The following is a 13,347-nucleotide window of genomic DNA, read 5'->3' on the forward strand; positions in this document are numbered from 1 at the left end:
TCAGTGATAAAGTGATGATTTAGAGCATAGTGAATCTCATTCCAAAATAAATCCCTGCTTTATTTGAAAGCTTTCTTAGCTACTTTTGTGTGTGTGTGTGTTTCTTAATGATATTTATTGACAAAAACATGTTAAGTATCTATGATAAAACTGAAGCCAGACATTGGGACATTCATATGAGTCAAGATTTGCATCTGAAGGATGGCAAACAGGAGGCTAATCAATTAAAATATTTGTAATTGTGACGATTTCGTTATACTTAATCATAAAACAGCCCTTTTTTGGAATGAGGATTTAATATATAAAAACACTATTTGCAAGATAGACACATGATATATTGGAGCATCACTGCACCTTTTAGAAGATACACTTTCTCAATATTTCCTGTCCTTGCAGCCTCGACTGTCCCCCATGCTCTCCTGTTTCTCCCAGTTATTGTAAGTGGTTAGCAAAAAAGAAAAAGTAGGGAAAAAAACATATTATGAGCAATTAATTCATAGATACTTTCCATAAACTTGGAAGTTTAGAATCATGCTAGCTATTTTTATTAGCCATTCTTATGTGAGAGGAAACAAATATAGTCTTGTTTTTCTAGCTTCTGAAGATCACTTGATCTAACAACAGTTCTAATTAGAAATTATGTAAAATGTCTATTTTGTTTTCTAGGTCATTTTGTTGCCTACAATTAAGAGTGTTTCTCAGTTATTTATAACATAGGACAGGGAACCTAGATTTCAGACAGACTTTGTAAAGAGGGGACCAAATGATGTGTTTTTTATAAATTAATGCAGTGTTGATTCTAGTCAATAATGCATGAAGAAATGTATAAAACTAGGCTCTATCAAATTTTCAGAAAATTGGCTTAGAAATGTGCTGATACTTTGCATCTTTTGTTATTAAAATATATGAATATATGTATTTTTTCCTTGTTTAGGTCCAACCAGTTGACCCATCTTTGGTGACATATTTGAAAACACGGCAAGATACTTCCTACCTGGTAGTATCCACAAGCCCTCTGATCCATGTTAAGCACCCATCAACACATCCTTTCCAAAAGCCAGTCACTGTATTCCTACCTTATTCTCCACACCCTGATGAAAAGACTCTTGGATCTGAGATAGATCATAAAAGAACAGCTGGTGCCACAACAAACAGGATCATACCTTTCTACTTCAACCGGTGAGTTAAACCCTAATATCTCTGACTTGATGATGTGTATATCCTGTTATCCAATCTCCCCACCATCTTATTTTCATTTTATTAGTGAGAAGAATGAAACTCAATGAGATTAAGAACTTGTCCAAGTATCTATATCTACCAAGTGGTGCAATTTTGGATGCACCCACATATCTCTAGATCTACTCATGACTCTGTGTAGCCATCATTTATTTAGTTTGAGGGCTGCAAGGCTGGAAATTAAGAAGTGGATTATTTGTCTTTTCCCACCATGTTTGTAATTTAGGAAGCTGGCAGTAGTAGAATATTAGGTTATGGCTGGGAGAAGAAATTAAACTTTCCCTCGTGTTAGATAAGTGAGAGAGAACATAAAAATATATATGTGATCCAGTTATTTTGCTACTTGGAATATATATATATATATATTAGTGGTAGTTTAGTTAATCCACATTCCTGTGTATCATGGTAAAGTAAGATTTAAAACCAGAAATATCCTGGAGCTTCCAGTTTAAAAAGTACCAGTATAATAGATTAAGACATTCTCTTTTAGATATTCCCTGAAATACATATATTTTTTTTAAAGACAAGAACTTAATCCTTAAAATGGATTTTTACCAGTAACCTGTTGCTAGAATCTGGTATTTCTACTGTATTTAGAGGACGGACAGAAAAAGATTAATAAAAATAATTTGTGACTGATATGTACTTTCCATCATAAAACAAAGCAGCTCCATTTGCAAGAAAGATGACAGAAAAATAACTTGTCTGTTCCTGACTGTCAAGTCCCATAGTCTGAGAAATATAAATTTATCTCTGTAATACACAGATTTCATTTTTGGAACCGATTACATCAGTGTTCCTTTGCCCCTCTTTTGCTCTAATTCCGTATCCCTCAGAAATGACAGAGTGGAATGCAGAGAGAAAAGGCAGCATTTTTCATTGTCAAAAATGAAATTCCCTTAAGTATAGGGATAAGAAGAGAGACAATAAGAGCCCTAGTAGAAATCATGCTGAGGGTGGCACATTTTCATACACTCAATTGATTCAAAACATTTAAAATCCAGTTATCCCAGGTAGGAGAAGATTACACATGGTAATCCAGATAAATGATACTCAGTAAAAATGATTAGACACTGAAAATTGATATCTAAATTATGCACATGGATCTGTTCTCCAGATCTAAGAAAGAGATTCAAGTGGCTACCAAACCGGATGTAGGCAGATGAATATTCATTCAAGATTAAGGAAAAAAGTCCTACATGGTTTCTTAAGGAAAAAAAAAAACTTAATACCAATCAAAAAGATTTCAAAAACAGAACAAAACCACCAAAAAACAAACTATAGAAATAAAGAAGGAGAACATCGTCCTGACGTTTCACAGTACCTTGAATAATGAGAATCACAGTTCCCTGGAGAGTATTACGGAAATCTATTTTGGAAGTTTAGTAGTATCCAGTAAGCAAAACTTCTGAGAGGCAGAAAGCCATCAGGATAGATAGACCAGAAAGAGATGAGGACAACAGGATGAGATACAAAGATAACAAGCAGAGATGAAAAGGGACATAGGTATGATAAGGAATCATTTGAAATGATGTCACCTAATAATTATGGTACCATCAAAGGAGCAACCAAAACAACCATAAAAGAAGCAATAATCAAAGGCATAGTTGAATTTAATTTCCTGATGTTGATTAAAGCCTTGACTTAGAAAGTGCTGATTGATTACTAGACACAATTACGGAAAAAAAAAAAACAACGAACTAATGCCTACATGGGCATGACATGGAAAATGGAAATGTACATTTAAATAAAACATAATTCTATAACAATCCATTCAGCAGAAACAGATTAAGTAAAAAGGAATAACATCAGTCTCCCCTCAGTCTCATTCATAAAAGCAAAAAGCAGAAAGGAAAAGTTTATATGGCAAAGGATAACAACAACAACAACAAAACCCACAAGAAAACAGCATGGTGATGTTAAAGAGAAAAGATGACATAAATAAAATAAGCAGTTACATTAAATAGATATAAATGGGTTAAACATAATCTATACTATTGTTCATCTTACATAAATCTTTAATATTTAATACCTTCTATGCTATATTTGAGGTGATTTCCTTAGATTTGTCATATATTTTACCATTTTAAAAATATTTTACCATTTTTAAATCAGTTGTTTCAAATATTTATTTCACTCATTGTAATTCTCATTTCTAAAAGGCTATTGCTATATTTTAAAAATCTTTTTTTTCCAAGATGCTCTGTATTTCATTAAGCTTTCTAATTCATTATCCCTTTAATCATTATAAACATACTCATTTTATGGTTTCATTCAGATTATTCTATCACCTACCTATTAACATGATGTTTACTATTATCTATTAGCATGGTGTAATCTAGTACATTGTCTATAATGCTGGTTCCATCCTTAGAAATTCATTTCCAAGTACTGAGTATGATTTTTAGTCAGATCAACTTTTCTTCTCCCTTTCCCTCCTGCCCAGAGCTGCCTTGCGTGTTTGTTGATTTCTTGAGCCAATGTTCCAAGAGAGTTTGGTTGTTTTGTTGTTTCTCATTTCATGGCCAATGCTGCCCTTTCGGGATTCCAGTTTTATGACTGAATTAGTTCCAGCTAATAGCTAGAGTCTGTATCTAATGTGTCTGATAATATGGTAAGCTCCAGCCCCCACACACCTGGTGTGTATGCATGGTTGGTGGGGCAGGGTGTGTGTTTGGAGGAGACTGATGAGGGTGGGAGTAGCCATAGAATCAGTTGCTCATGTTCCCTAGGGAGAGAAGAGAATTCTAGCTTTTTGAGATTTTTAAAAAAGATTTTATTTATTTGAGAGAGAGAACGTGTGAATAAGCACAAGCTGGTGAGGAAGGAAAAGGGAGAAGCAGACTCCCTGCTGAGCAGGGAGTCCTCGGGGCTCCATCCCAGGACCTGGAGATCCTGACCTGAGCCAAAGGCAGCCGCTTAACCTACTGAGCCACGGAGGTGCCCCTAGCTTTTTGAGATTTTGTTAATTTCCAGACCTAAGGGATTTTCTTTCTGGCTTTTGAGTTCCTCCACCTTACTCTCTGTGTGTCTGTGTGAGAGAGAGATTTTTTGTCCAGCATTTCTATATAGTGGGAAGATGGCCATTTGTCATCAATTCAGTTAGCCAAAGCACTGATATCTTTTTTCTTCTCTGTTTCTTTGCCCTAGTATATGCTCTCACTGCTAGAAAATCCTTTTTTTATCATGTTTAGGTGAAGAACACTGGTTTATTCTATAAGTGGTAGCTCAACTCTTTCCTTATCTGTCAAGACATTCTAAGATATCCAGGAGGGATTGATTTTTTTCTGTGTCAGTCCCATTCTTTGTACACATCCTATATCATACTATAGTATTATTAAATTCTCTTTTCCATTTAGCATCACTAAGCACAAGTACAACATAGTAGGTGCTCAAAAAACGTTGCATGAATTAAATAAATTAATGAATGCATTTGTGGAAATGTAAATAGTATTAGTAATCCTTCAATACTTTTTAACAATGTTAAATTAGTATTTCATAATATGCTCTGTTGTTATTAATGCTAGATATGGTAGATGCATTTTCTCTATCCAGTGGAGCATTAAACAATAAAATGGGATCCTATACCAGCTGTTTATTTAACCTTCTTTCATCAAAGGGTGAAAATAGGTGAACATTTTCTATGGAAATAGGAACACAATGAAGCACTCCATGCCTCATAAAATAAAAAAGATAAAAACTAGTTGAGGCCAAAACATAGTCTAAATAATAAGAATTAAAGGTCTTTATTACATCACATTCCTTTATGTCTGAATGATTTCTGGGAAAAGATGAGTGTCATTTAATTATGAACCAGAAAAGATTTCTTGACAGTAATGAAAGGTGAAATTAATTTATTAAATAAAAACTTATTCCATATTATGTAAGAAATATTTTAGAGAGTTAGATGGGAAAACAATTTTGCTCATGGAGAATGCCATTTCTGCATAATGCTATTGGTTTTAAGATGATCTTGTTAAAATGTAACATGTGAGTCATATACAAGAATATTTGTGAAATAGATGTGTCATATTATGTAAGAATAAAATAGACAAGTTGGTAAAACTACCATTAACTTAAGAAACCAAAAAGAGCTGATCCCCCAGAATAGCCAACACAGGAGAAGAATAGAGATGGAAGAGGGGCACTACCTGACTTCGAGACTTACTATAAAGTTATAGTACTCAACACAGTATGGTATTGGTGAAAGAATAGGCAAATAGATCAGTAGAACAGAAAAGAGAGCCCAGAAATTTATATATATATATATATAGTCAACTTATCTTTGACAAAGGAGAAAAGGCAATGCAATGGAGTAAAGACAGTCTTCTGAAGAAAACAAGTGCTGGAACAAGTAGATGTCCACATGCAAAAAAATGAATCTAGACACAGACTTTATACTCTTCACAAAAATTAACCCCAAATGGATTATAGACATAAATGTAAAATGCAAAACTATAAAACTCCTAGAAGATAACATAAGTGAAAACCTAGATGACCTTGGGCATGGTGATGACTTTTAGATACAACATCAAAGGCACAATCCATGATAGAAATAACTGATACGCTGGACTTCATAAAATTAAAAATTATCTCTGGGAAAGACAATATCGAGAAAATAAGATGAGCCACAGACTGGGAGAAAATATTTTCAAAAGATACATCTAATAAAGGACTATTTTCCAAAATATACAAGGAACTCTTAAAACTTAACATAAGAAACAAAAAACCTAATTAAAAAATGGTCCCAAGACTTTAACAGATACCTCACCAAAGAAGATATATAGTTGGCAAATTAGAATCTGAAAAGATACTCCACATTATGTCATCACTGAGATGCTAATTAAAACAAAAATGACACATCAATACATATCTATTAGGATGGCCAAAATCCAGAACACTGACAACCTTAAATATTGGTGAGGATGTGAAGCAGCAGGAATTCTTATTCATTGCTGGTGGGAATACAAAATGGTACAGCTACATTGGAAAACTGTTAGTTTCCTACAAAACTAACCATACTCTTATCTTAAGCACTTCTTGGTATTTATCCAAAGGAATTGAAAACATGTCAACACAAACACCTGCATATAGATATTACAGAAAATTTATTCATAATTGTCAAAATTTGGCAGTAACCAAGATGTCCTTCAGTGGGTGAATGGATAGATAACATCCATACAATAGAAAATTACTCAGTGCCAAAAAGAAATGAGCTATCAAGCCAAAAAAGACATGGAGGCACCTTAAATGCATATTACTAAGTGAAAGAAGCCAATCTGAAAAGGCTACATACCATATGATACATACTGTAGGACATTTTGGAAAAGGCAAAACTATGGAGACAGTAAAAAGATCAGTGGTTGCCAGAGGTTGGAGTGAAGGAGGGACAAATAGGCGGAATACAGAGGATTCTTAGGGTGGTGAAGATGCTCGGCACGATACTATGATGATGGATACATGTCATTTTATATTTGTTCGAACCTATAGAATGTACAACACAAAGAGTGAACCCTAATGTAGACTATGGATTTTGGGTGATTATGATGTATCAATGTAGGTCCACCAATTGTAACAAAGGTACCACTTTGATGGGGAATATTGGTAATGTAAGAGACTATGCATATGTGGGGGTAGGAGCTAAATAGGGAATCTCTGTACCTTCCTCTCAATTTTGCTGTAAGCCCAAAACTGCTATAGAAAAAAAAGGATTAAAAAAAAAGAAACTATCCTTGAAAAGTTCCCAGCAATGTCTATTTCTACTTGTGGAACCTTCGAACAGATCTTTTTTATCTTGGGAAAAATCTTCTGAGTATCTTAATTGTGTGGCATTAAGGCATTTATCTAGGAAAAATATGTCGGGGCACTGTTAGACCTCAGAAAAGCAGTCTGGAGTGGACATCTGTTGCTTTGTCTACCCAGCCACTTTATTTTTTGGGAATTGTGTCACAAATTCTGGAAATTGTTCTGTATATCCATGTGGACGTAAAGGGATTTTTCATGTTTTTCAATGTCCCTGTTAATTATAATTGAACACTTGAACCTAAATGGGCCAATTAATCCCCTTAATGCCTGGAATTTTGATATGGAAAAAGTCTTCAACTCAAGAAATAGCAAGGTCAATTATTCTTGAATAAAAAAATTGATTTAATAAAGGTTGATTATGTTTTATGGAACTCCTAACACATTAGAACGTCCTGTGGAGTGTGATCAAGTGCTATTCAATAGTATTGCTAGGCAATACTAGATGTGAAAGTTTGCTAATAGCATATATAGAAGGAAGAGTTTATTTGCAGAATTGTTAAGAACAGCTGGGATAAATAAGGATGCTGCCAAATCATTTAGTTTCAAGATGAGGTATATCTATTATCATATTAAAGTCTAAATTTGAGGTGATGGATGTGTTAACTAACTTTACTATAATAATCATTTTACAACATATACACGTATTAAATCATCACATTGTACACCTTAAACTTATACAATATGTCAATTACATCTCAATAAAGCTGGAAAAAATGGAATCTAATTTTGATCTTTATATCATTAAGGATTTTTTTGATTTTAAGTGTCAGAAAAGCAAACTCGAAATTTTAAGGGGAAAGGAATTATTTGGTTCATGTAAATAAAGTCTGGGGATATATTTATCTTTACGTTCCTCTTAAACCAGAAAGAACTTAGTCTCTCTCTTCTCTTTCTGCCGTCCTCTGTGCCAATTCCATTCTCTGACAGGCTTGTCCCTCATGCTGGCAAGATAGCTACATCTTGATAACTCCAAGTTCAGTGGAAAAGGGGAAGCTGTCCCATGGATATGCATAAAGGCCCTGAGAGTTATTCTCATTCTAAATCAGTTACAAACCCATCACTGAACAGATCACTGGGACCGGAAGGATGACGCACCATACAGGGTGGGCTAGGCTAGGTTATGGCATGTTAACAAAAACCTGAATTCCCGAGGACTGATGACAATCTTTATATCTCACACATGCTGTGTTGCCATCAAAGGCAGGCTGCTTCTTGGTTATCCTTACTCCAGGACTCAGGCTGAAAGGCAACCACTTTCTGGCTGCTGTCATGGTAGCAGAAGAAAAAGTTTTGGTAGATCTGCATGAGCAATTAAATGCTTGGTCTCCAAGTGACATTCACCATTCATTAACCAGAGCTAGTCATATGGTCCCCCTCAACCATAGGGGGGACAGGAAGTGCAATCCACTCTGGAAAATGGTATGGAGGTTCCTCAAAAAGTTTAAAATAGAGCTACCCTAAGACCCAGCAATTGCACTACTAGGTATTGACCCCAAGCATACAAATGTAGTGATCCAAAGGGGCACCTGCACCCCAATGTTTATAGCAGCAATGTCCACAATAGCCAAACTATGGAAAGAGCCCAGATGTCCATTTACAGATGAATGGATAAAGAAGATGTGGTGTGTACACACACACACACACACACACACACACACACACACACACGCAATGGAATATTATGCAGCCATCAAAAAAATGAAATTTTGCCATTTGCAATGACGTGGATGGAACTAGAGGGTATTATGCTAAGCAAAATAAGTCAATCAGAGAAAGACAATTATCATATGACCTCACTGATATGTGGAATTTAAGAAACAAGGCAAAGGATCATAGGGGAAGAAAGGAAAAAATGAAACAAGACAAAATCACAGAGGGAGACAAATCATAAGACATTCCTGATCTTACTTAATCTTACCCAAACTGAGGGTTGCTGGAGCGTTGGGGGTGGTGGGGTAATGGGGTGATGGACATTGGGGAGGGTATATGTTGTAATGAGCACTGGGTACTATATAAGACTGATGAATCACAGACCTGTATCCCTGAAACAAATAATACATTATATGTTAATTAATTGAATTTAAATTAAAAAAAATTTAAAAAGGGGGTGCAATCCTATCATGTGCTCAGGATGGGGAAAAATTGAATTTTTTGGCAAATTGTATTAATGAATGCCAAATGACTATTTGGCTCAGGTTTTACACCCACCTGGACCTGGGAGGAGGGTCATTTCCACTACAGCTAAAAACCTGCAGGTCCCCACAAAAATTTAAGCTATTGGTAGAAAAAAAAGAATTGTCATCAGAAAAAGAAATCAATAATACATTTAATTAAGTAAGTTTCTAGTAAATGATCAAAGTTTTGGATTCAATTTTAGTATGTCTTCCTGTGTTAATAAATTATTAACTTCGAAGGATTACAAAATTTACTCTATTTGCGGTTTTAAAACAAAACCCCAAAACTAAATGCTATTTCTTCCCCATCCTCCTTATTTTAAATTGGTTGATTCCCTGAAGGAATCAGTAGAGTCTAAAGTTTTCAGGGTGGACATTTAAATCTGGCTTAGTTCCTAATTTATGGGTTATAGGACAGCTCAACCTGTAAACATTAAGGTGGTTTTAAAGCCATAACTAATTCTTTTTTTTTTAAGATTTTATTTATTTATTTGTGAGAGAGAGAGTTAGAGAGAGCACAAGAGCAGGGTGAGGGGCAGAGGTGAGAAGCAGACTCCCCTCTGAGCAAGGAGCCCAATGCGGGGCTCGATCCCAGAGCTCCAGGATCATGACCTGAGCCAAAGACAAACACTTAACCAGCTGAGCCCACACAGGTACCCCGCCATAACTAATTCTATTCACAAATAAAGATGTGGGATTCACACTTGGTCTTCGTTCTTAGTAGCTAGCTAAAATGGTTCTGAAACCCTTGTGAGTAGTAGCATTATTAGACCATTTTTTTTCCCCCAAGATGTTCAGTATCAAGGACTTTTCTTCCTTTGTGAGGAACAGATCTCCATTTAAGGGAATTCAGGAAAAGAGAAGTTTATTGTAAGACTATTCATTCCATCTCTAGGACTACATGAATTCTTTCATTGTGATTTTTCTCCTTTTCTCTTTTAGCATCTCCTCTATTTTTCCTTTCTTACTAATATCTGTGCTTATTATTTTCATAACCCAGGGCACTGCGGCTGAAGGACAACAGTGACAAATTATAATCTCTGAACCTCTTAAGACAAATTCTAAAGAAAAAGGATAAAATTTGTAGGGTGCTGAAAATTGGTCTACTATGAGTCAATTCAGCTCTGGCTGGTGGAAGATAGCACATGGTACATACAACTGCCCCTTTTGGAGCATTTGTGTGGAGCAGGTTTAAAGGAAGGAGAACTGTGCAAGAAAGCTAACTGGCTATATCTGTAGGAAGTAGGATGAGAATATTAATGCCATTAATGCTTACTACAATTATAAGTGCTTTACAAATACGAATTCCGCTCTGTGATGTAGATACTGTTATTACTCTCATACTATAAATAAGAAAATGATGATACAGAGAGATCAAATACCTTCCCGTGGTTATGCAGTTAATAAGATGCAGATTCACCCAGTATTTCAAAGTAGTCTTGCTCCTGAGTCTGTGGTCTTACCTATCAGCCTCCTCCACTACTCTTGGCTCTTCTGAAGCATCTGGATTCACACCAGCGAGTTTATTAATGTTTTGGGGTTTTCCCTTAACTCTTTTGCCAGTAATGAAATGCTTCTCATTCTCCGAAGCTCATCACAAATATTAACATTTTCACTCTGCAAGCTTCCCTGAGCACCTTCCTTCTGCTGCTAAACCATCCTGCACATTCCCTTAATTACCACACTGATCACCTTGTCCTGTATTTGGATAACACTGTAATACCGTGAGCTTCTGCAGAGCAAGGGCTATATATTTCTTATCTTTGTATTCCTGGTGCATGGCATAATTCCTGGCACATGGAATATACTTAATGTATTGTTATTGGATTATTCATTTAATGAAAGAATGAATGCATTAAATAAGATTTGTGCCACACAAATTTTACCAGTCTCTCTTCTGCTACCATTATATAGGACAAAAAGCGCTTCCATGAGAAAACCTGGGACGAATGCCTGTGAATCTTTGAAATTACTGGGATTCAGAAGCCAAGACAGTGGTTGGTTTGGGCTGGATGATGTGGTCGTGAGAAACATGCAGAGTGGCTTCATATCATTTGAGTTGTGTGAACATTTAGAGAGGTAATACAATAGTGAACAATAAAAGTTGACAATATTATGTCTTGATGATTTATAATTGATGTTTACAGAAATGGAATTATAGGATTAAATTTTTATTCCTCAAATAAGAGTATCAATAGTTCTTCAGGGTGTGCTTAAAATGTAAACCGGAATTGATCTGAATATGCTATCTATAATTTCATTCATGAGAGTTTAATAAGTGCATTCGGAAACCACTCATAACTTAGAGGTATTGTTTAAGTTTTCTTTTAACTCCCAAATAGTTTTAAAATAGCACCTTTATTTATGAAATTCCATAAAGACAGTAATTTACTGTTCATACTATGCTCATCTCATAACTATGTATATGTAACTGAATTCATTATTTCTGTGTCCTCATTTTACTTTCTCATTTCCATGTTTTCTAGACAGTTCATTATGAAAAGAGTTTTAGACAGTTTTAAGGTTCATCAGGAGCAGACATTCATAAAGAGAAGACAATCCTATGGCTAAAAATAGCTTTTATTTTTAAATGGAAGATCTTACATCTACAATTGTCTTGGGTCAGAAACAGAGTCTAAGATGAGAATTTATTGATTTACTGAGGGAGAACACTTAGGTGAATCCTATAAGGGAATGAAAGAAACAAGTAGGGCAAGGGAATAAGATCGGAAAACCTCTGGTTTCAGTAGAAGTTTTATCTCAGCCTGATACCTGAGGGAAGCTCTGGAGCATGAAGACCAAGAAGGCTGGCTTTACACCCCTGCATCAGTCAGTCCCTGTCCATGGGTGCAGGGATGCTCTAGCTGAGGGGGCTCCTGTAGGGTAATTCTCTGGAGAAGAGTTGGGGGAAATGTGTGGGGGGGTAGTGATCCAGCCCAGAGAAAGATGTGTGTATTAGTCTGCCAGGCTGCCATAATAAAGTCCCACAAACTAGGTGGCTTTAACAACAGAAATGTATTGTCTCATAATTCTGGAGGCTAGAAGTCCAAGATCAAGGTGTTTGCAAGTTTCATTCCTCTGAAGACTGTGAAGGAAGGATCCGTTCCAGGCCTCCTTCTTTGGCTTATAGATGGCCATTTTCATGTTCACATGGCATTCCGTGTGTATGCATATTTCTATGTCCAGATTTCCCCTTTTTATGACACCAGTTATATTGGACCTAATGACCACCTTAACTTGATTACCTCTGTCAAGACCCTATCTCCAAATAAGGTCACATTCTAAGGTACTGGGGGTTAGGCTTGCAACACAGGAATTTGAGTAGAGGGGACAAAATTCAACTCATAACAGGGTCCATTCACAACAATCTTTACCACACAGTGAGAGATAAAAATTTTAACTCCCACTTAATTATGACATGTATTCTTTGTCCCACTGGTAGTAAATGGATGATCTTGATTATCTTTCTCTTTGCATAGTTTGAAGTAATACTCTTTGGTAATGCTAGTTAAAATATAATTTAAAAGATGTTGGCGGAGATGCGGATAAAGGGGAACCCTCCTACACTGTTGGTGGGAATGCAAGCTGGTGTAGCCACTCTGGAAAACAGTATGGAGGTTCCTCAAAAAGTTGAAAATAGAGCTACCCTATGACCCAGCAATTGCACTACTGGGTATTTACCCCAAAGATACAAATGTAGGGATCCGAAAGGGTATGTGCAACCTACCCCTACTTGGAAGGAGCGCGGGTATGTGTTTATAGCAGCAATGTCCACAATAGCCAAACTATGGAAAGAGCCAAGATGTCCATCGACAGATGAATGGATAAAGAAGATGTGGTGTATATATACAATGGAATACTATGCAGCCATCAAAAGGAATGAAATCTTGCCATTTGCAATGACGTGGATAGAACTGGAGAGTGTTATGCTGAGCGAAACAAGTCAATCAGAGAAAGACATGTATCATATGACCTCACTGATATGAGGAATTCTTAATCTCAGGAAACAAACTGAGGGTTGCTGGAATGGTGGGGGGTGGGAAGGATGGGGTGGCTGGGTGATAGACATTGGGGAGGGTAAGTGCTATGGTGAGCACTGTAATTGTGCAAGACTGTTGAATCACAGATCTGT

The 13,347-nt window shown here is 36.1% G+C and overlaps 1 protein-coding gene across 1 annotated transcript in view; it reads left to right on the forward strand.

Moving 5' to 3' along the window:
- The window catches only part of DTHD1 (death domain containing 1), a 60,636-nt gene that overhangs the window by 9,947 nt on the left and 37,342 nt on the right, over positions 1-13,347 (forward strand). Inside the window, 2 exon segments of the mRNA XM_036101904.2 lie at positions 935-1,179; positions 11,130-11,294. Coding sequence (XP_035957797.2) covers positions 935-1,179; positions 11,130-11,294 — 410 coding nt within the window.

The sequence above is a fragment of the Halichoerus grypus genome, chromosome 3, assembly GCF_964656455.1.
Source record: "Halichoerus grypus chromosome 3, mHalGry1.hap1.1, whole genome shotgun sequence".
NCBI classification, from domain to species: Eukaryota; Metazoa; Chordata; class Mammalia; order Carnivora; family Phocidae; genus Halichoerus; species Halichoerus grypus.